Below are 22,685 nucleotides of genomic sequence, written 5' to 3'. Positions count from 1 at the left end.
CCGTGAACTTTTGCTGCATGTGAGATAAAATGTTGTACATAAGATCAAGAAAAAGGCTTTTGTCATATGTGGTCCAGAACTCTAGTCCATCTTCTAAACAGTATGACGTTTTATTAAATGTGAAAACTTAGGTGCATCTGGGACAAAAACCATGAATACCATTTGTACATTTGTAAACAAGGTTTTACTGATACAGTTGATAATAATATTGATACCGCAATGTAAAGCTACCATATTACACATACCTATGGATTTATGAATAATCATGGGCACTAAATGGAATATAATAAATAGTTGAACACAACATCTGTACACAGAAACAATGCCCCAAATCCATAGAAATGTACATATACCAGTACAACACGTTTATTTTTCCATAAAATTACAATTGACATAAAACCTTCCAAAATAAAATTGTTATCCTCTATTTTCACTTCCATGTCATCGAAATAAACACAAGCAACTGCTGAATTTTTAAGGGATTATTTACAGGTTCCTAAAACAAGTAACTCCAAAAAGGCACAATTGTCTATACAACATGTACAAAAAAAAATTGTCTGGAGCTGACACATTTTTTAAAAAGAAAAACGATTGGTCATCATTATCATCATCATCATAATAATAATTATCATTTAAGATTGCACATACAATATGAATGTCAGAAACTGTGCTTTGAAAGGTGATTTGCAGAGTAACAAACCCACCCTGAAGTGTTTTCAGTCTTAGAAAGTGACAAGCATTACAAAAAGAGAACAAAGAAAGAGCTTTTCGATAGGTAGCCTGGTAACCCAGATTGAATGCTGCGATCACCATTGTAAGCTCAGCATTCGGTTTGATTTGACCAGGCTATTCGACTGGGGGTTTCAGGTGGCGATGACCAGTCGGTCCTCGTCATCGCTTGATGCTGAGTCATCGATAAAGTCTTCCGTCACCTGCTGCCGTGACAGCATCGACTGCCTCCGAGGCATGACAGGCTCACTGGCTCCCCCTGCCCGCTCAACAACCCCCTCAGCAGCTGGAGCCGGGGAGGGTTGTGGTAGAGATGTTGTAACCCTCCCTTCCTTCCCTGGAGTCTGCATGTGATCAGAGCCTCCGGAGTTCCTGTGCCCAGAGCTGCTGGGTCTGCTGCCCGATGATGTCATTTCCTGGGCGGGACTTCCTCTCATGGTGGCAGTGGGAAGGGATGATGCAGCAGATGGAAAGCTGACCAAGGGTCCTAGTTCAGTCTGAGAGGAGAGTCGGGTGGCCCCTTGGGCCTCAGGGCTGCCCTGCCTCTCAGAGGGTCCAGGGAGGGGACTGAGGGCGGAGAGAGGGCTGAGCGAGGGGATGAGTGCGGGCAGGGCAATGTTGAGGATCTGCAAGCCGGGGATGGGTGTGTGGTGGGTGTGGTGATGGTGGGGGCCCGTGCTGCTCTGGGAGCTGGGGCTGGCAGTCAGGGCCTGCAGGCCCAGGGTGGCGTTGAGCGTTAGGCCGTGCTGGGACAGCAGCTGAGTGGAGGTCAGGCCTCCTGAGCTGGTCAGTCCCATGACGTTGAGGGTCTCCAGACCCATGGACTGCAGCGTCTGCTGGGAGGCCCCAAGGGCCTGAAGTCCGGTGACCTGCCCCAGGGGGAAGCAGGGCATGATACTGCTGATGGGCTCCTGAACCACCAGGGGCTGGTTGGTGGGGGTCAAGGCAGAGCCCTCAGGCTGGGGGGAGTTAGAGGATTTGGGGAACGGGAGTGGACTGGTATTCCGGTGGATGACACTCACTGCAGGGATGGTGAGCTGGACAGTGCCAGCCTGGATGGGCACGAAGGTGGAGTAGGTTGGCAGGCCAGCTGGCACCAGCTGGATGCCCCCCACGGGGACCATGCTGTAGGAGGAGCAAGAGGGCTGCTGGGAGTGCAGAGGCAGGTGACTGAAGAGGTGCGTGTGTCCCCCCTGTGTGGCCCCTGATCCTTGGGTCGGGCCCTGGGAGGGAAAGTGCCAGGGGCTGTAGGAGGAAGTCTGGGGGGTGAAAGAGGCGGTCTGAGTGCTGACGTCTGTCCCGAAAGGGACACCTGGCTCACTCATTGGTAGGGTGGGAGGAGCCAAAGAGCCATCCTGGGAAACAGCAAACATTTATAAAATGAGTAATTATGACCTTTACATACTCTACATGTCTTATCACTGGAAACAGGACAAACACTTGAACATACTCCCCATATCTTTTCACAGGAAAAACTCAGTGAAGACATGAGAAGATCATCTGTTACTAGAAAAAAAGCTTTCTAACAAGCTGCCCATCATAAATGTATTCACCTTTTCAAGCATTCAGAGCAACTTTGCTGAAGTGTCTCACATGCGGGATTCAAGGAAAAGGGTTTGGGTATGAAAGTGCAGAGAGACAGGGACAGAGGGATGGAGGGAGTGATGGAGAGAGAGAGGATGGGATGAGGAAAACATGGTGGGTCTCACCTGGCCGAGCTTGGAGCAGCCCTTGCCTGGTACGGGGGGACTAGGGGGCACGTCAACATCGGGGTAGTCGATGGACATCTGCCTGCACGGCGAGACAGGGCTCATCATGTGCACCGACTCAGTGTCGGAGGTGTGGGGGGGTGGGGAGTAGGGTAGGGGGCCAGGGCTTGAGCACCCTCCGGAGATTGACATCTGCTTGACCAGGGAGACGGGGCTCAGCATGGGCACGGACACTGTGTCTGAGGCGTCGTGGGTGTGGTGGGTGTGGGAGTCGGATGCGGGGAGCTGGGGGAGGGACAGGGGAGCTGGGTGGTGGTGGTGGTGGATGGACATCTGAGCCAGGAGGGAGCTGGGAGGGAGCTCAGCCTGGAGGGAGGAGGGTATGTGCTGGGGGCTGGCCGAGACCGAGGGGTTGGTGGACAGGCCCGACTCAGCCTGGCTGTCCTCTTCCTCTTCTTCGTTGTCATCATCGTTGTCATCGTCAGCGCCCTCCGAGTCCTCTCCGTCTGAATCTGGGCGGTCTGTACTGCCCACCTGGCTACGGTCTCCTGGGGTAGAGAGATAAAGGGCACTTAGTATACGAGACAGCAGTGTCAATATGTTCAACTATTAACCAACATTGACACAGTCATATGGGGGCCTTGGAAATCCTATATCTGGCACTGCTTCTATATCCCACTCCTAAAGTAAGAAAACTTGGCAATGAATAGCATTAAGATTGAGTACACAATGAGTGCACAATGAGTGCATCCGAAAGGGTATTGGTCCCTGGTCAAAAGTAGAGCACTATATAGGGAATAGGGTGCCATTTGGAATGTAACCTAGCATTGAAGGAGGCAGAAGGAGACAAATAAACAAATATCCTATCGGCCTGGGACCATAGAAAGCCTTTTAGCCTCTGCCTCTCTCCCTCTCTCTTTCTAAAATTAGACGCAGAAATTTCCCTTCTAAACACTGCCTGTGCACGCCACCCACGTGTACTCCCAGTTAACTGATAAAGAAGCTACATTTAGAATGTCTAATTAGAAACCTAGCAGTGGCATCATGGCTATTGATTGGCATGGCTACACTACGCAGACAGGGAATCGGCATTTCATAGCTGTGTGAAGTCATTTTCGGGAACTAAAGGACAGGGTGATTCTGTTGTTAGAATCCATATGAGATTGGTGCAAACCTTCCAAATCAAATTCACATTTTGTGTTATAAACACAGGCTTAAATCTGAATGCTAGTGCATCCCAGTTTAGCTATGGGATCTGTGTGGATTAAGAGTTCTGATACTGTAAGTGAAAAAACACAAATATTACTACAAATCTGTAATATCCCTTTGAACTAAGAGGAATACGTTAAACCAACAGGAATTATGCTCTCTTTCAAACCTGTGATGAACTGATTTTATAACAGCTATCCTATCACATAGGTCAGTACACCTGTGTGCAGAGATGGGTAGAATTTCTGTTACATGTATTTTAAATATATATTTAAATTACTATTGAGTATTTTGTCATTTATATTACAATGGGCTGAACTACACTCCAATTTATTTTGTAACAAGATCATTTGGGAGCTGTAATTTGTATTTTCTAAATACAAAATACTTTTCTACACTAGTTTTTATAGCGGTTCACCATATTGTGACCCCCTTTCACCCTGCATTGTTATCAGAAGTCTGATGACACTATGGCGTGATAAGAGTGTCTGCTAAATGAACTAAATATAAATGTATATGTAAAAATGTACAATTGCAAAGCATTCTGAGTATTATTCTAATGAGCTCTGCCCCAAAACAAGGCCAATAATAATACCCAGTGTGCTTTGCAGTTCATTTTTGTATGTTCATTTTCACATGTACATTTTGGTCATTTAGCAGACACTCTTATCCAGAGTGACTTATAGTCAGTCCATTCAACTAAGGTAGACGAACAACAACATATCACAGTCATAGCAAGTAAAACAGTTCTGTAACCGTTACAGCGAATGTTGTTGATGTTCGGGCCGCCTAATTGCAAATGTATTTCTGTATTTTAAAATGCAAAATACATGTATTTTAATTAAAGTACGATGTAGTTTATTTGGATACATTAATATTTAGGGTATTTTGTAAATATATTTTAACATTTTTGCCCATCATTGCCTGTGTGTATTACAGATCTGTAGTGAATTCATTTTTAAAATAGCCAGCACATAGGGGCCCTACGACAGCGGGTCGATGCTGAAATGTGAAGTACCTGAGTCCTCTGTATCATGGTCCTCGAGGCCTGCAGACACACCCATCTCCATGCACTTCTTACTGTGAGCCTTGGACTTCATATGCTTGGTCAGATTCCCTGTAAGAAGAGATTTAAGTTTTAAATAGAAACATCAATGCATAGCAGCAATATAAAAATGAGATGCTCTTTACAAGTGGAGGACCATTCTGAAATAAAAACCAAACATCACATCATAACCACATCATTTCTTTTTTTGAGAAAGAAGGCCACGAGTTCGTTAAGGTGGGACAAGCTTACGCACCACAGGAGGAGCTTACGTAAGTCTGAGAGCACTGACTGTGCCCCAAATGACAGCCTATTCCCTACATAGTGCACCACTTTTAACTAGGGCCGATAGGGTCTGGTCAAAACTGGTGCACTACATAGGGAATAGGGTGCCATTTGAGATTGCGCCACCATCTCTAGGCAGGCTGCATGTAATGGGTGAGTAATTGATAAATAAATGTTTTTAAAGGAACGTGGGATGATGCTCTGACACCGAGTACTGTTCTGCAGTGCCGCGTGGGTAGACAGGTTCGAGAATGGTGAATCATCCTGCCTCTTTTAGAAGACAGAGAGAGAGACAAAGTCTTCAAAACCATCAAGGCTTCTAACAGGAAAAAGATTAGAGCGAAACTCAGTTATGTGCTATTGAAAGTAAAAAGGGCCTTAAAAAGTAGAAACAAAAGGAATTAAGTGCAATATCTGGCAGGCAATTCATGTCTGCCCACACATGTCATTTAAGATTTTTTATCCTGTCACTTGATTGAACATTACGTTATTGGCCTCACAATGCTTGTTTTCTTGCCCAAAGAAATATGACAATATGACTGTTTTCTGTGCACATCCCTTATGACACCAAAGCCTGTCTCAGCCAGCAGCTACTGCTAGGCATTATTTGTAACTCACGATAGCTATTTGCTTATCTACAGGGCTGGAGTTAATTCAGATTGAAGGCAGTCAATTCAGGAAGTACACTACGGGTCCAAAGATTTAGAAGTACTACTCATGCAACGTGTTTTCGTTATTTGTACTATTTTCTACATTGTAGAATAATAGTGAAGTCATCAAAACCATAAAATAACAAATATGGAATCATGTAGTAACCAAAACTGTGTTAAACAAATCAAAATACATTTTATATATTTGAGTTTCTTCAAATAGCCACCATTTTCCTTGATGACAGAATGCTCTCTTGGCATTCTCTCAACCAGATTCACCAGGAATGCTTTTCCAACAGTCTTTGAGTTCCTACATATGCTGAGCACTTGTTGGCTGCTTTTCCTTCACTCTGCGGTCCGACTCATCCCAAACCATCTCAATTTGGTTGAGGTTGTGTGATTGTGGAGGCAAGGTCATCTGATGCAGCACTCCACCACTCTCCTTCTTGGTAAAATAGCCCTTACACAGCCTGGAGTTGTGTTGGGTAATTGTCCTGTTGAAAAACAAATGATAGTCCCACTAAGCACAAACCAGATGGGATGGCATATCACTGCAGAATGCTGTGGTAGCCATGCTGGTTAACTGTGCCTTGAATTCTAAATAAATCACAGACAGTGTTCACCAGCAAAGCACCCCCACACCATAACACCTCCTCCTCCAGGCTTTATGGTGGCAAATACACACATCTGTTCACCCACACCGCATCTCACAAAGACACGGCAGTTGGAACCAAAAATCCCCAATTTGAACTCCAGACCAAAGGACACCGGTCCACTGCTCGTTTTTCTTGGCCCAAGCAATTCTCGTCTTCTTTTTGGTGTCCTTTAGTAGCGGTTTCTTTGCAGTAATTCGACCATGAAGGTCTGATTCACAGTCTCCTCTGAACAGTTGATGTTGACATGCGTCTGTTACTTGAACTCTGTGAAGCATTTATTTGGGATGCAATCTGAGGTGCAGTTAACTCTAACGAACTTATCCTCTGCAGCAGTGGTAACTCTGGGTCTTCCATTCCTGTGGCGGTCCTCATGAGAGCCAGTTTCATCACAGCGCTTGATGGTTTTTGAGACGGCACTTGAAGAAACGTCAAAGTTCTTGAAATGTTCCTGGATTGACTGACCTTCATGTCTTAAAGTAATGATGGACTGTCATTTCTCTTTGCTTATTTGAGCTGTTCTTGCCATAACATCGACTTTGTCTTCTACCAAATCTATCTTCTGTATACCACCCCTACCTTGTCACAACACAACTGATTGGCTCAAATGCATTAAGAAGGAAATAAATTCCACAAATTAACAAGGCACACCTGTTAATTTAAATGAATTCCAGGTGATTACCTCATGAAGGTTGAGAGAATGCCAAGAATAAATAATAAATATAATATATTTTGATTTGTTTAACACTTTTTAGTTACTACATGATTCCATAAGTGTTATTTCATAGTTTTGATGTCTTCACTATTATTCTACAATGTAGAAAATAGTAAAAATAAAGAAAAACCCTTGAATGAGTAGGTGTCTGAAAATGTTTGACCGGTAGTGTCACTTTTAATACAAAAATACAAAACGAAAAACAGCATCAATGACTTCTCAATAAACTGAGGAGTATAAGATATTTATTGGAAAAGTTTTTCAATTTTTGAATATTAAATTACTGACTGCCTTCAATTTGAATTGAACCCAGACCTGTAGATAAGCAAATAGCTATCTTGAGTTACAAATAATGTTAACACTTTAAGATATATATTATATGTACCTTATAATCATTCGTTTTAAGATATTACTGATTTACAAATCTGTAATAAACACCTGTAACCCATTGGTTAATTTATTGTAAACCAAAGGTATATAAGGTGTACCTTACATTTTAAGATAAAACCCTTTTATGTATAGCAGGTGTAAGTGGGTTCTGAATTATTTTTGATGATCAAATAAAAATGTAACATCTTGAGTTAAAAATAATGGTAACACTTTACATAATGTTACACATTATAAATGTTTTATAAATAATACAAATTGTAAAAAAAAAGAAGATGAGTTTACAGTTATTATTATTATTATTAATTGTTAGGATTATAATTAATTAAATGCTTATAGATAATTAATAAACAGCAATAACACGTTGATTAATTTATTATAAACCAAACCATGCTACTGGTATAACTAAGCAATAAGGCCTGTGGGGGTGTGGTATATGGCCGATATACCACGGCTAAGGGCTGTTTTTAAGTACGAGCCAACTCGGCGTGCCTGGACACAGCCCTTAGCCGTGATGCATTGGCCATTCAATTTCTGTTAGTCACATGTCTGTGGAACTTGTTCAGTTTATGTCTCAGTTATTGAATGTTGTTATATTCATACAAATATTTACACATTTTAAGTTTGCTGAAAATAAACGCAATTGACAGTGAGCACGTTTCTGTTTTTGCTCAGTTTATAAACTGGTTACCAATGTCATTAGAGCAGTAAAAATACGATGTTTTGTCATACCCGTGGTATACGGTCTGTTATACCATGGCTTTCAGCCAATCAGAATTCCGGGCACAAACCTCCCAGTTTACAATGTAATATATACATTACGTTATAATATAACTTGTATTTATAAAGGGTTTATAAGCAGTTTACAGATATAACAGCTATTGATTCATTTATTAGAAACCAAACCACGCTACTCCTACGGTAAGCTCTGACCTTTAGTCTTGAAGGAGAAGTTGCAGTGGGTGCAGTGGTAGGGCCGTACGTCAGAGTGGGTGCGGATGTGTTTACGCAGCATGCTGGGCTTCTTGCAGCGGATCCCACACTCCTCACAGATGTATTTACCACGACCACGCCCGCGCACATAGACATAGTCCTCGTTAGATTTGAATCTGCAGGGTTCACAAGAAGGTGACAAACAATAAGTGCATACACCCAACATGACTGAATCCTTAATCCAATAACTGAATCCAATAACTAATCAAATTGAAGGGACAATGAAAATATTTATATTACGGTTAAGACACCTACCCTCCATCAAATATTTTGACCCTCCGTGGCTCTATTTTGGATGAGGAAGAATCCTTGTCTGACTCGCTGCTCACCTGACTCTCAGGTTGCACTTTGCTGTTATTCTCAGTTTTCTGAGGCTTTAGGACCTAGGGAGTAAGTTGATTTGAGAAATTAACTAAGTACAAGACAGAAAAGATAATGTGACATGCCCTTACACATTTCTATCATGAAATTATGGATATATTTAAATGGATTAAGGGATTAAATTATGGAAAATTAAACACAGATAATTCTACAATTAAATGTGAAAAATGCAATTAACGTTTGGTTCTTACCTTCGGCATGACGTCTTTTAGCTTGCTTGAATAGGCCAAGATGTCGGATTTCATACTTGTCGTTATGGCCTCTGTGTAGTGTATTTTTTTCGAGTTCTGCTTGGAGTCAAAGAGAGACATCACCACTTTGGTGGGCAGGCCCAGTGGGTTGGGGTTGTTGGGGCTCACCGCCCAGATGGAGTAGGCCGAGACCTTCTGGTCCGTCTGGGGAACATGCAGAGGCCTCCTCTTCATCAGGTAACACCAAGTAAAGGTGGTGGCAGTTTTCAGGCTGGGGAAAGACAGGCGATGGCTGTCTCGTGTGTTGACGACAGATACAGATGAGGCCAATTTCACCTGTCCATGGAAAGTCGAGGGCCTAATGGGAGACTTGGCGGGAGACCATCTCTCTTCCTCACTTTTGTCTTGAGGCTTCAGAGAGGCATTAGCTGGCACAGAGGAGGAGACATGACTCCCTGGAGCGGTGTTTAATGCAGAGCGTGGTTGTTCCTGGGGAACTACAGAAGATGGTTCATCCTTTCCGGTGCTTTCTGGTGTCATAGTCTTGCAGTTCTTAGGAGTCTGGGCGTCCTTTTCACCTACTGGCTTCTCGTGTTGCAGTGGAGGGGCCTCAGTTTCAATGGGACTGTCCACTGGTTCAGTGGTACACACCTGCCTGACTAGCATCAGCTTCCGTTGCCTAGTTACCTCCGCCATCTTGGAGTTCAGATAGTTGACTGACCTGCCATCAGTGAGGCATGCAGCACCATGTTCATCCTTTGCTCGCTTCTGATGTTTTTCCATGGCGATATCCAAGCTGTTGGCAGGGGAGAGCATTCTCTTGCTTGAGGCAATGGGCTCTTGTTGTGGGCAAAGGGTCACAGCTGCCATTTTCTGGGTGCAGTGTAAGGACCCCAGGGAGGGAGCTCTTTGAATTTCACCAATATGGTTCTGGGTATTGGAAACTAAACCGTGTTTTACTTGAAGGCTAGTAGATGCTGGAGGCCTGTCCTTGTTCGTTTCTGGTACAGTCTTTGTGTCAGTATCTACAACATACAGGTTACTGGTCACAGAGAGGGAAGGGTGCATCTGCTCATGAGTTATCAGTATCTGTGGCAATTGGAGAGCACCTGGTAGGTTTTGAGAAGGTGGGTCATTTTGTAGGCTTACAGGCAAGACTATTGATTGTGTCTTATTGCTTACAATCTGAAAACACGGTTGTGCCACACAGACGTTGTGGAGAACATCTGAAGACTTCAAAATACTTTGCATCTGATTGGCAATAGGTATTGTTAAGACTGGCAAAGTTGTCTGAGTACCTTGTGTGGTAGAGAGAGAGTATGTTTGGCTTGGTCTCAGAGCAGGACACTGCAGTTGGTATTTGGGCACAAAGCTTTTGTCTTGAGAGTCAGCAGAGTTGTTCTGGGCATCTTCTTGGCCGACCACGACATGAACCACAGATTGCTGTATATTTTGGCATGTCTGAATCCTCGACGTTAGGTGCCAAGGGTGTGGAAGGCCATGAATTTGAGGCAGTTGACCATGGCTGCCCAAGTTAATGCTTTGCACCATTCTTTCATTCTTCTGAGGGAGAGTTTCTCCAGAATGCACAATAAAGGGTTGGGCAAGGGGAGGCTTGTTGGTAGTCTGTTGAGGCCTCTGCTGAGATGTAGAGAATACAGTGGGGAGCCTCTGGAGAGGTATGGCATGCCTCCCGACATGTTGCTGACTCTCTGGCCCAATCTTTAAAGACATCTGGCGTACCAAGGGCCCCCTTCGCCTTTCAATGAGAGGTACCTGTACAGACGGGAAGGCTTGAGCACTCGTTGGCAGTTCCATTGGTGACATTGACCTGTTGGGTGGCAGAGACCTGCAGGGGGAGACACTGCCAAAGTCAAAGGACTTGCTGCGATAGTCGCACAAGATCTCCACTGAGGGTTGAGTGCAACTGATCTGTTCTGAGGCAGCACGTCTTATCATGCCAGGGACCCCCAGGGTGTTGAAGGCTATTGGTAGCCCTTGATGCTCAGATATTTTGTTCACAAATTCTCCTCTGGAGGGGCTTTCTGACCTGGATGGCTCATCCCGGTCGAAGGAGGCTGAGATACTGGAGCATCTTGAGAGGCTACTGTCTCTGCTGAGGCTACGAGACAGTGAGGACTCGAAGCTTGATTCTCCAGAGGAGTGTTCCATCTGAGCCAGACGAATTCTCTTTTTCTTGGGTGGAAGCTTTTCTGTCGGTAGTTTGGACAGGCTCTCGCTCCTCTGGGGCCAGTTGAATGTATCTGCAACCTTTTCCCCTTGCTCAGTGCTCTGACCGTCATGCTCCCGATCGGGTTCCTCTGTGACCAGGATTTCAGGAATGTTATTTTGGCGAACCAGACGAGACTGCTGGACAGCAGCACAGCTCTCAGCCACTGCAGCTAAAGTGCTGTCGACACGGTTTTCCATCCCTTGTTTCCCCTGGTCGGCACATTTAGGAATGGACATCTTTTCATGGTAGCTCTCTAATGAAAGATTGGCAGTAGCATCAGTCTTAGTTTTTCCTGTTCTATGGCCATCTTTGTACATTAAATCAACAGGAGAGGCCCTGTCAATAGATTCAGAGGTCTCAAAGGAATTGGGCTTGCTTAAAGAGTTGGTGTGTCTGATAACTGATGTACCGCTGCCTTGCCTCTGTAGGTCGCCTCTCTCTTTACCAGAGGTGTTAACCTGGGTTTCTCTGATCGGTGACAGTCTCGATTCTGATGCCTCTGTACCTCTTGCTACTAGCTGATTTTGAGTTATTTGCGGTGGGTTGCTTTTAGGCTGTAGATCAACCATGATAGAGTGCTGAGAAAATGGCCGATCTGAAGTGGCTGTTGATAGTTGGCAAGAATCAAAACTGACAGAGCATGGGGGATTGGTGTCAGTTGGTGATTGGTCATCATCGTCACCAACACTCTTCATTTTCCTTCTTTTTCTAAATGATTGCTGTTGGTCCATTATACATGAAATAACTGTTCTGGGGACTAACGGCTGCTGCATGACATGTTGAAAAACATCCTGCTCAGTCTCTCTGACAGATACTGGCTTGTTTTTCGGACCATGGAGCTCTGAACAATAGAATTTCTTGTGATTTTCAAAGTTTTCTAGTTTTCGGTACCTATTGCGACAGGTCTCACATTCATACATTGTGCCTTTGCTCTGCAGAGGCTTTCGGTTTCGGTCTTGTGCATGCTCAAAAGACCTGCTTCTTTGCATTAACTCAGTGGAGATGCTAGACCCATGGTAACCTTCGTCCATGGAACGGACTGAGGTAAGGCCCTCACTTGTGGAGAAATCCTCCACTGCTACTTGTCGTACAAGAGTACGAGAATGTATTGCTGGATTTGGGGTAGAGGGGGCAGATGAAAACACATCATCGTTTAAGGAACTCATTTTGTCATCAAAAGACTGACAGATCCGTAGTGGGTGGGGTTGCTGGACAATGTTTGGTGGGAGACCCGAGTGCCCTGGAGTTGTGGGCATAGAATTACTTCTTGTTATTGGTAAACAGTCCATCGGTGTATACTGATTGGGTACAGATAGAAGAAATACTGGCTTAGATTTGTCTGTGGGGGTGAAGGGGGACTTGGGTATGTCTGAGCTGGAACTCGACCTTCTCGCCATTGGTTTAAGGTCAAATTGAAAAGAGTCTTTAAATATATACGACTTGGGGGAGTCTATGCTACCTCTCCTAGAAAGAGAAGTCCTTCTTGGTTTGACACTGTCCAGTTGTTTGTCGTCAACCACTGCCTCATTGTCCGATATTAACTTTGAGATTCGTTCCTCGAGAGAGAGTGCTTTTGTTTCTAACGGAGGACGCATTTGTCCTTGCACAACACGTGGCTTCTCCACAGAAGCCACATGCATTGCAGTGGCAACCACTGCAGGGAGATTAGGAAGTACATTTTTGGTGACATCCATGTCTGTTGGTGGGGTTATTTTGACAAAGGGACTCGGGGGACTCATGGCCTGGTCTGCACTTTCAGAACGTGAGAAGTAACCAGAGTCTGTGCTGCCTAAACTGCGGGGACTAAGCAGACACTTGCCCTGCTGCTGCTGAGAAAAGTCTGTGGCTTGCTGCCTCTGAAGCTGACCATGTCCGCCTCCTGGTGGAGTCCTGCACTGCTGATACTCATCTTCACTTCCTGCATCCTGTAAGGGGCTTGTGCAATCCACCTCTTTCAAGGACGACAGGACGGTGATGCTGGATCTCAGATGTGCCGTTTGGAAGTCCTTTTGCCGCTGGGCAGTAGCCTGCTCAGGGCTGGAGTCTGTGACTCTTGGACTGTCCGCCCGCTGAGGGGAGACATTGACAGGATAGACGACCACTTTTGGTAGGCTAGCTGTCCCTTTGGACTCATAGCCCCTCTGACTCAGAGGGAAAACAGCTGATGGATCCCCTGCATCCCCATGATTGCCTTGTGTTGTGCCTGCACTCAGCAAACTGCTCTCAGAGAACGCTGCAAGACTGCTTTGTGATGAGTCAGGGTCTAGGTCTGCTGTGCTACTTTCCTCATCGCTGTCCCCACTTTCCTCCACATCTGAATGTGTTCCAAGTGCTTTGTCAGACTCCACGGAGAGGGACCCACTTCCAGAGTCGGAACGCGCCACAAGCCCCAGTTTTATTGCGTGAGCATGGGATTTCTTATGCTTGTACAAATTGCTCTTAGTTTTGAATGAGAAGCCACAAGTAACACATGGGTAGGGCCGCTCTCCTGTGTGAGACCTGATGTGCTTGAGTAACACACTGGGCTTTGCACATGCCCGACTGCAGTATTCACACACATACTTCCCCTGCTTCTTAGGCTTCTGGTCCTTTGCTGAGATGCTACACATCTGTTCAAGCCCAAAGTTCACAACCGTGGCCATCTGGGCTGGGTTGTAACCAGGTGTAACAGGGACTTGAATGGTGCTAGGGACACTAGCCGATAGGGACTGGCATGTGTGCACCACCGGCGGCTGGCTCCGTGGCAAGGAATTGGAGCCTGAGGGAACAGGTGAATGAGTTAGGGTATCGGAGGAGCCAGTACTGAAGCTCATCTGCAAGCCAGGCTTTTCCCCACAGTTGCTGAAATGCTGTGTAGCATGCTGCAAAGTCTGCAAGGGAACAGCCTGGGTAGAGGAGTGCATTGTGTAGGTCTCTTGTTTATTTACAAAGTCATTCTGCATATGCGCAGGCTGAGTTTGGAGTCCAAAATGTATAGCTGGCATAGCATTTACTTCACTATTAGACTGAGCAGAAAGAGTTCGGCCAGGTTTTTCAACGGCTGTGACTGGAAAGGATTTTTTTTTTTCTGACAAGGAGCTGAAGTCTGATTCCATAGCCTTGAGCAAGACTTCAAGGGGAGCGCTAGCATGGTAAGGAGAGTCACCTTCACAGCTTGTTTCGCCACTCTTACTGTCCTTGAGCTGCTGAGACTCCCCAACACCAGAGACAGATTCCTCTTTACCAGTGATGGGATCGAGAGACTGTGGCTTTGAGAAGGACGTATCCCTCTGCTTTAGCCTATCATTGTCAATGGAGGATGTCACTCCCTCAGAGGATTCAGCATTAGGCTGTACATACTCCGTATCTCGCTTCTGACTTGGTGAGCTGGCAGGGTTTTGAGAAGGGCTGTTGGGGTAGGAGCAAGAGGGTGCGGCTTCCTTGGACGAGGCAGCTTGGAGTGTTGCCACAGAGATCTTGGACTGCAAGGACTTCTTTACGGGAGATTTGGGTATTTTCTTCAGCTGGTTTTCTGCCACAACCTTTTTCCTCTTCAGTGCCTTTATGTTATCTGCACTTCTTTGACCACCCTCATTGATCCCTGTAAAGCAAACAAAAGAGAAATTGGCATGTATATTGAAATAATATTATATAATATACAATAACAACATGCTAGCAGACATTTTCATCCAAAGCGACTTAGAGTCATGCGTGCATTCATTTTACGTATGGGTGGTCCCGGCGGGAATCAAACGCATTACCCTTTGGAGTTGCAAGCGCCATGCTTTACAGCCTGGGCTGCAGTTTATGCAAAATAAAAATGATCCGATATGCTATGAGGATCTTCACTGAGAAGAATAGATATGATTCACCAAGAATTCACCAACCAGATAAGAAATATGGTTTGGCCTGTGTTAGAAGAAACCACCCTGCAAACTGTGCTGCCAAGCCTCTGTTTTGTTGATTAATTGGAAGTGAAGTTTGTTATGCAATACTCCTCAATGAACAAATTCCTCTGAAATTCTTCTGTCAATTTCATCCAAACAATTCTGCACGCAGGCATATTCCCAGTTTATTTTTTATCTTGCACAAAATATTCAGAGCATGATAATCAATTGGGGTATTTTACTAAATAAAACGCATCACCAGTTGCATTAACCATCGGTCTTTCTACCAAAGATAAAAGGCTGTACTCTACCTGTGCATCAAGATTTTTAACAGTAGCAGCAAATCACTTGGCTATGTCTGTCGTTTGTTCTGTAAAACCTCCATCCTCAACACCAACACCAGCCAACCTTTACCGCTCACTGCCTTTTGTCTCTGACCGCTCGTTCTCATGGATGAGGCTTCTTATTTTGGGCTCTGGAAGTTCTCCTCCGCAGCACTAGCTGTGCGTCTGAAGCCACTGAGGCCCACGCATCATTACAGTATGAATAAAACCCACTCTCTCCCTCGCTCTCTTCCTCATTCCCACTTCTTTTCAAACCATCCCTTAACATTTTCCCTTTCATAATGATGTTGAGGATAGATGAATAAAAAGCAAACCTATAAAGCAAACCTCTTCCCTATAAATGTGTACCCTAATGCAATGTTATTGTATATACATTGCATATGCATACATTAAATAGGTAGTGCATGTGTATTAGAGTATATGGAAACATGTTGAGTAACGAAGTCAATCCCTGATTGCACTTCATCCTGGAGAGAACCAGCGCTAATTATTATTGTGCCAGATAATTACATAACACCAAATACAGTAATGGGAAACAACAGGTGTATTTTATTACTGCGTTACCACACAATTAAGTGCAATTGCAGCTTTTATCCTGTGGGTGTGCAGTCAGTTACCCAACCAAATACAGCTTTTACTGTTTAAACCAGATAGACCAATAGAGGGCTGTCCCCATAACTCCTAAACCTGGCCTTGAAAGAGATGTTCATTAAAATGTCACTATTTTTCAACTTCATATTCATCATCTCCAGCACCACCCTAACATCAACATATGGAAAAATGGCACGTCTGTGTTTTGTGGGAAAAACGACAAGTGCTTCCAATGACATCATCGTGTGCATTGTGTGATTTTAACCAACTATGAGTAGACATTACCTAATACTTACTAATTGGTTGATTGTGTCATTGGAATCACTTATTGTCTATCTTTTTTACTATAAAACATTCAATTTTCACATATGTTGATGTTGGGGTGGTGCTGGAGATGATGAATATGAAGTTGAAAAATAGTGACATTTAAACACAGTGAAATAACCTTTTGACGCTTAAGTTCTAGGTATTAATAACGCCTTACAGTGCGAGTTATTTTTGCACATGGTACCAGAATTCTATGCTGCTGTTCTAGAATTTGATTGTTGCATCTTGCCACTATTCTCTGCACCCCTCATTGCAAAAAGATCACATTTTCTGCTTCATATTAGGCTTTATAAAACTATTTTTAACCACTCAATCTCTTATCCTTTCTGCTTATAGCAGTAGCAGCAAATATCTATAGTAATATTTATAATTAAAAAATAATTATTATGATCTATATTAAATTAATATATGACAGAGGCTGTGGTATTAGCCTGTCTGAGGGTCTGCGCATGTGAGACGGTGTAACGATGTGCACTGAGGGTCGGGAAGCAAGTTCAGAGAGTGAGTGTTATAAATAAATGCAACATAATACAAAACCAGAAACACGAACAACGCACAGATATAAAACTGAAACAGAAACAATGACGACTGGGGAAGGAACCAAAGGGAGTGACATATATAGGGAAGGTAATCAGGGAAGTGGAGTCCAAGTAAGTCTGATGACGTGCAGGTGCGCGTAACGACGGTGACAGGTGTGCACCATAACGAGCAGCCTGGTGAGCTAGAGGCCAAACACGTGACAGAAACTTGGTGTTAAATCCAGTGTGTTTGATACAATAGTGTTGAACAAACCAAAGTGATAGCGGGGTATGAGCATATATTACATATGCAGGCCATGGCTAAGGGAAATGCTGGCATCATAAATACTTTTTGTTCATTTTTTAAAATGTATGTAATTTATTCTACCCAGGAAAAACTAGGCTACAGCGGTGCCTACATTTGATCATCCTGTCAACGTATTATCACCACTGGGCATTTAGCCTAAAGACGCCTGCCTCGTCGCCAAGCGATGAAGATATTTCGCGTCATCAAATGCAGTAAGTATTATGGCTTGGATAAGTTTTAGCCTGGTCAGAGCGGAGGAGAGTGAGAACAAGGTCATGTAATCAACAAAGTGAGCTAGTTTGTTCGGATGGTCAGATTAAATGGTGACTGTGTGTAATCAGCTATATTGTGTGCAATGACCATGGCATTATTGGGTCACAAGTTCACATACACTCACTTAGTATTTGGTAGCATTGCCTTTAAATTGTTTAACGTGGGTCAAACGTTTCGGGTAGCCTTCCACAAGCTTCCCACAATAAGTTGGGTTGAGTGAATTTTGGCCCATTCCTCCTGACAGAGCTGGTGTACTGAGTCAGGTTTGAAGGCCTCTTTGCTCACACACACTTTCAGGTCTGCCAACAATTTTTCTATGGTTTTGAGGTCAGGGCTTTGTGATGGCCACTCCAATACCTTGACTTTGTTGTCCTTAAGCCATTTTGCCACAATTTTGGAAGAATGCTGGGGTCAATGTCCATTTGGAGGACCCATTTGTGACCAAGCTTTAACTGATGTCTTGAGATGTTGCTTCAATATATCCACATAGTTTTCCATCCTCACGATGCCATCTATTTTGTGAAGTGCACCAGTCCCTCCTGCATCAAAGCACCTCACAACATGATGCTGCCTCCCTCAAGATTTAGATGCTTCATGGTTGGGATGTTGTTCTCTGGATAAGAGCGTCTGCTAAATGACTTAAATGTAAATGTAAAATGCCTCCCCCAAGCTTCACGGTTGGGATGTTGTTCTTCGGCTTGCAAGCCTCCCCCTTTGTCCTCCAAACATAACAATGGTCATTCTGGCCAAACAGTTATATTTTTGTTTCATCAGACCAGAGGACATTTCTCCAAAAAGTACGATCTTTCTTCCAATGTGCTGTTGCAAACCATAGTCTCTCTTTTTTTATGGCAGTTTTGGAGCAGTGGTTTCTTCCTTGCTGAGAGGCCTTTCGGGTTATGTCGATATAGGACTCGTTTTACTGTGGATATAGATACTTTATGTACCGGTTTCCATCTTCACAAGGTCCTTTGCTGTTGTTCTGGGATTGATTTGCACTTTTCGCACCAAATTACGTTCATCTCTAGGAGACAGAACATGTTTCCTTCCTGAGCGGTATGACGGCTGCGTAGTCCCATGGTGTTTACACTTGCGTGCTATTGTTTGTACAGATGAACGTGGTACCTTCAAGTGTTTGGAAATTGCTCCCAAGGATGAACCAGACTTGTGGAGGTCTAGCATTTATTTTCTGAGGTCTTATCTGATTTATTTTGATTTTCCCATGATGTCAATCAGACGCACTGAGTTTGAAGGTAGGCCTTGAAATGCATCCACAGGTACACCTCCAATTGACTCAAATTATGTCAATTAGCCTATCAGAAGCTTCTAAAGCCATGACATAATTTTCTGGAATTTTCCAAGCTGTATAAAGGTACAGTCAACTTAGTGTATGTAAACTTCTGACCCACTGGAATTGTGATACAGTGAATTATAAATCTGTATGTAAACAATTGTTAGAAAAATGACTTGTGTCATGCACAAAGTAGATGTCCTAACCGACTTGTCAAAACTATAGTTTGTTAACAAGAAATTTGTGGAGTGGTTGAAAAACAAGTTTTAATGACTCCAACCTAAGTGTATGTAAACGTCTAACTTCAACTGTATTTGCAATGGTACGCTGCAGGGACCACTCAACAATGATCACAAATATGTGATCATACGCATCAAAAGGGTAAATAGTGTGGTTTTAGTGACCCATTACATAAGGTTAGCTGTACCCTGTGTGCATCCCAAATCGCACCCTATTTCCTATATATTATGTTACTGTTGACCAGGGCCTATAGGCCTGTCATGATTTCCTGGCTTTTACATTTTTCCCCTCACATTACCCATAAAATTATGTCAGGATTCTTATTAGTCCCTGACATAGATTAAAAAATTGATTAAATATATTTTCTTCTCACCCATCTACACACAACACCCCAGAAGGAAAAGTGAAAAAATGTTTTTAGAAATGTATTGAAAATTAAATACAGAAAAATCTGATTGAAATAAGTTTTCACACCCGAGTCAATATTTTGTATAATCATCTTTGGCAGCGATTACAGCAGTGAGTCTTTCTGGGTATGTTTCTAAGAGCTTTCCACACCTGGATTGAGCAACATTTGCCCATTATTCTTTTCACAATTATTCAAGCTCTGCCAAATTGGTTGTTGATCATTGCTAGACAACCATTTTCAGGTCTTGCAATAGATTTTCAAGTAAATTTAAGTCAGAACTGTAACTCGGCTACTCAGGAACATTCACTGTGTTCTTGGTAAGCAACTCCAGTGTATATTTGGCCTTGTGTTTTAGGTTATTGTCCTGCTGAAAGGTGGATACTTCACCCAGTGTCTGATGGAAAGTAGACCGAACAAGGTTTTCCTCTAGGATTTTGCCTAACTCCATTCCATTAATTTTTTTATCCTGAAAACCTTGCCATTCCTTAATGATAAAAGCATACTCATAACATGATACAGCCACCACTATGCTTGAAACTATGGGGAGTGGTACTCAGTAATGTGCTGTATTGAATTTGACCCAAACATAACACTGTACTCGGCACAAAAAGTTAGTTGCTTTGCCAATTGTTTTGCAGTGCTACTTTAGTGCCTTGTTGCAAACAGGATGCATGTTTTGGAAAATGTTTATTATATACAGGCTTCCTTTTCACTCTGTCAATTAGGTTAGTATTGTGGAATAATTAAAATATTGATCCATCCTCAGTTGTCTCCTATCATAGCCATTAAACACTTAAGGTCACCATTGGCCTCATGGTCAAATCCGTGGGTGGTTTCCTTCCTCTCCGGCAACTAAGTTAGGAAGGACACCTGTATCTCTGTAGTGACTGGGTGTATTGATACACCATCCAAAGTGTAATTAATAACTTCACAATGCTGAGTGGTGCAGCGGTCTAAGACACTGCATCTCAGCGCAAGACACATCACTATAGTACCTGGTTCGTATCCAGGCTGTACCACATCCGGCTGTGATTGGGAGTCCCATAGGGCGGTGCACAATTGGCCCAGCGTCGTCCGGGTTTGGCCGGAGTAGGCCGTCATTGTAATTAAGAATTTGTTCTTAACTGACTTGCCTAGTTAAATAAAGGTAAAATAAAAAGTAAAATATGTCCTTCTGCTCCTGAGCAAGGTAGTTAACTCACTGTTCCCCGGGCGCCGAAGACGTGAATGTCGATTAAGGCAGCCCCCCCGCACCCCTCTGATTCAGAGCGTTGGGTTAAATGCGGAAGACACATTTCAGTTGAATGCATTCAGTTGTACAACTGACTAGGTATCCCCCTTTCTCTTTCTAGATCCCCCTTTCCTATGTGCCCTTCTTTGCAAGGCATTGGAAATCTCCCTGGTCGTGGTTAAATCTGCTCGACTGAGGGACCTTACCGATAATTGTATGTGACGCAACTTATTATGTGACTTGTTATGCAAATGTTTACTCCTGAATTTATTTAGCCTTGCCATAACAAAAGACATTTCAGCTTTTCATTTTTATTATGTTGTAAACATTGAGAAAAAAACGTTCTACTTTGATATTGTGGGGTATTGTGTGTAGGACAGTGACACAAAATCTCAAGGTAATACATGCTAAATTCAGGCTGTAACACAACATGTGGAATAAGTCAAGGGGTGTGAATACTTTCTAAAAAAGACACTAAGTTATGCTTGGTGGTCTTCTAAATTAATAGGTCTAAATCAATTATTTGCACTTGCAATGAAATGCAGTTTTTCACCAGCCATGTTTTATCTTAGATTACTATTCTGGATTACATGGTACATTGCAGGGAATGGCCATGAGTTAGAACGCAAGGGAGAAAAATGACTGAAAGACAAGGAAAATGAGAAGCCATTGAAATGGTGTCCTAGTAGCACCTATTGATAGTGCCTTTCCATGGGGATTAACCTGTGATTTACAGGCCTGGTGACATCACCGGTGGTGTATTTGGAGAGGGGATTTAGACGATCAATACATTGTTTGTTCCGAATCCTCTCGCTTCAACACAACCCCACCCAACCTCATTCAAAAGGAGACTGAGGCTGTGTCTCAAAGGGAACCCTATTCCCTATTTAGCGCACTACTTTTGGGCCCTGGTTGAAAGTACTTCACTATAAAGGGAAAAGGGTGCCATTTAGGATGGATACTATGTAGGGCCTGCTCAGAGAGCAGGGGGGGATCTAATGGGATAGAGGAAATACCGGAACCTTCCTGATGTAGTAATCTCTTTGGCATACTAACACTAATCTTCCTAGCTAAGGAACATAGCCTTAACAGCGTTCAAGGCATGAGTAAATATTTATATCTAGGTCCCAAATAGTACCCTATTCTCTATATCAGTGGTTCCCAACCGTGGCACACTGATGGGATAAAAATTCCACACCTAAAATTCCCCAAATGTCCCTTTGAAGTTATTTAGTGGTGATGACCTCCATCTCACCTGGTACATACTACAAATAATCTATACAGATGTAACCATTTGTGCCATTCAATGTATTATCTGAGTGATATTCTTTCTAGTGGGACTGGTGCTCCCAAATCAAATAATCACATTCATTCCACAGGTTACATTTATAATTGAATGTTCAAAAAAAGTAGCAATATTAGGAAAACACAGTTTGAAAACTACTGCCCTGTATAATGCACTACTCAAAAAGTAGTGCACTACATGGGGAATAGGGTGTCAATTGGGATGCATCCTTTCTCCATGATAAACTCTGACCAGAGGAGTATCCTACAAATGGCAAGGAATTCTTCAGAACTAACCTGCTACGAGGCAGGTTAACTCAAGACGAACTCCATTTCAAATTAGATCACTTTTCTTTTTGGTCACAGGCGCCGAATACAAACGGTGCAGACCTTCCAGTGAAATGCTTACTTAGGAGCCCTTAACAAACAATGCAGACTAAAAAACTACAAAATTGCTGAATAAACTGAAGAAAAAATAGTACCACAATAAAATAACAACAAGGATATATACAAGGTGCAGGTGTACGAGGTAGTCGAGGTAATATGTATACAGTATACTGACTCTGCGTGCAATGAATGCAAGAGAAGTGACACAATTTCACCTGGTTAATATTGCCTGCTAACCTGGATTTCTTTTAGCTAAATATGCAGGTTTAAAAATATATACTTCTGTGCGTGTATTGATTTTAAGAAAGGCATTGATGTTCATGGTTAGGTACACATTGGAGCAACGATACGCACCGCATCGATTATATGCAACGCAGGACATGCTAGATAACTACACATGGTTGATGATATTACTAGTTTAACTAGTGATTATGATT

At 43.3% G+C, this 22,685-nt stretch overlaps 1 protein-coding gene across 3 annotated transcripts in view; it reads right to left on the bottom strand.

Moving 5' to 3' along the window:
• Positions 1-350: 350 nt before the first annotated feature.
• LOC118397989 (zinc finger protein 40) overlaps positions 351-22,685 on the bottom strand; it is a 77,220-nt gene continuing 54,885 nt past the window's right edge. For all 3 annotated transcript variants that reach the window (XM_035792906.1, XM_035792905.2, XM_052470073.1), the window contains exons 4-9: positions 8,948-14,760; positions 8,631-8,758; positions 8,316-8,491; positions 4,666-4,764; positions 2,439-2,986; positions 351-2,084 (exon numbers count right to left, since the gene is read on the bottom strand). In XM_035792906.1, the coding sequence (XP_035648799.1) occupies positions 864-2,084; positions 2,439-2,986; positions 4,666-4,764; positions 8,316-8,491; positions 8,631-8,758; positions 8,948-14,760 (7,985 nt within the window). In that variant the 3' untranslated portion in view covers positions 351-863. The remainder of the gene's footprint in view (positions 2,085-2,438; positions 2,987-4,665; positions 4,765-8,315; positions 8,492-8,630; positions 8,759-8,947; positions 14,761-22,685) is intronic.

Source organism: Oncorhynchus keta, chromosome 19, assembly GCF_023373465.1.
Source record: "Oncorhynchus keta strain PuntledgeMale-10-30-2019 chromosome 19, Oket_V2, whole genome shotgun sequence".
Classification (NCBI taxonomy): domain Eukaryota; kingdom Metazoa; phylum Chordata; class Actinopteri; order Salmoniformes; family Salmonidae; genus Oncorhynchus; species Oncorhynchus keta.
The sequence above is the reverse complement of the archived record's forward strand: the minus strand, read 5'-3'. Positions and strand labels throughout refer to the sequence as shown.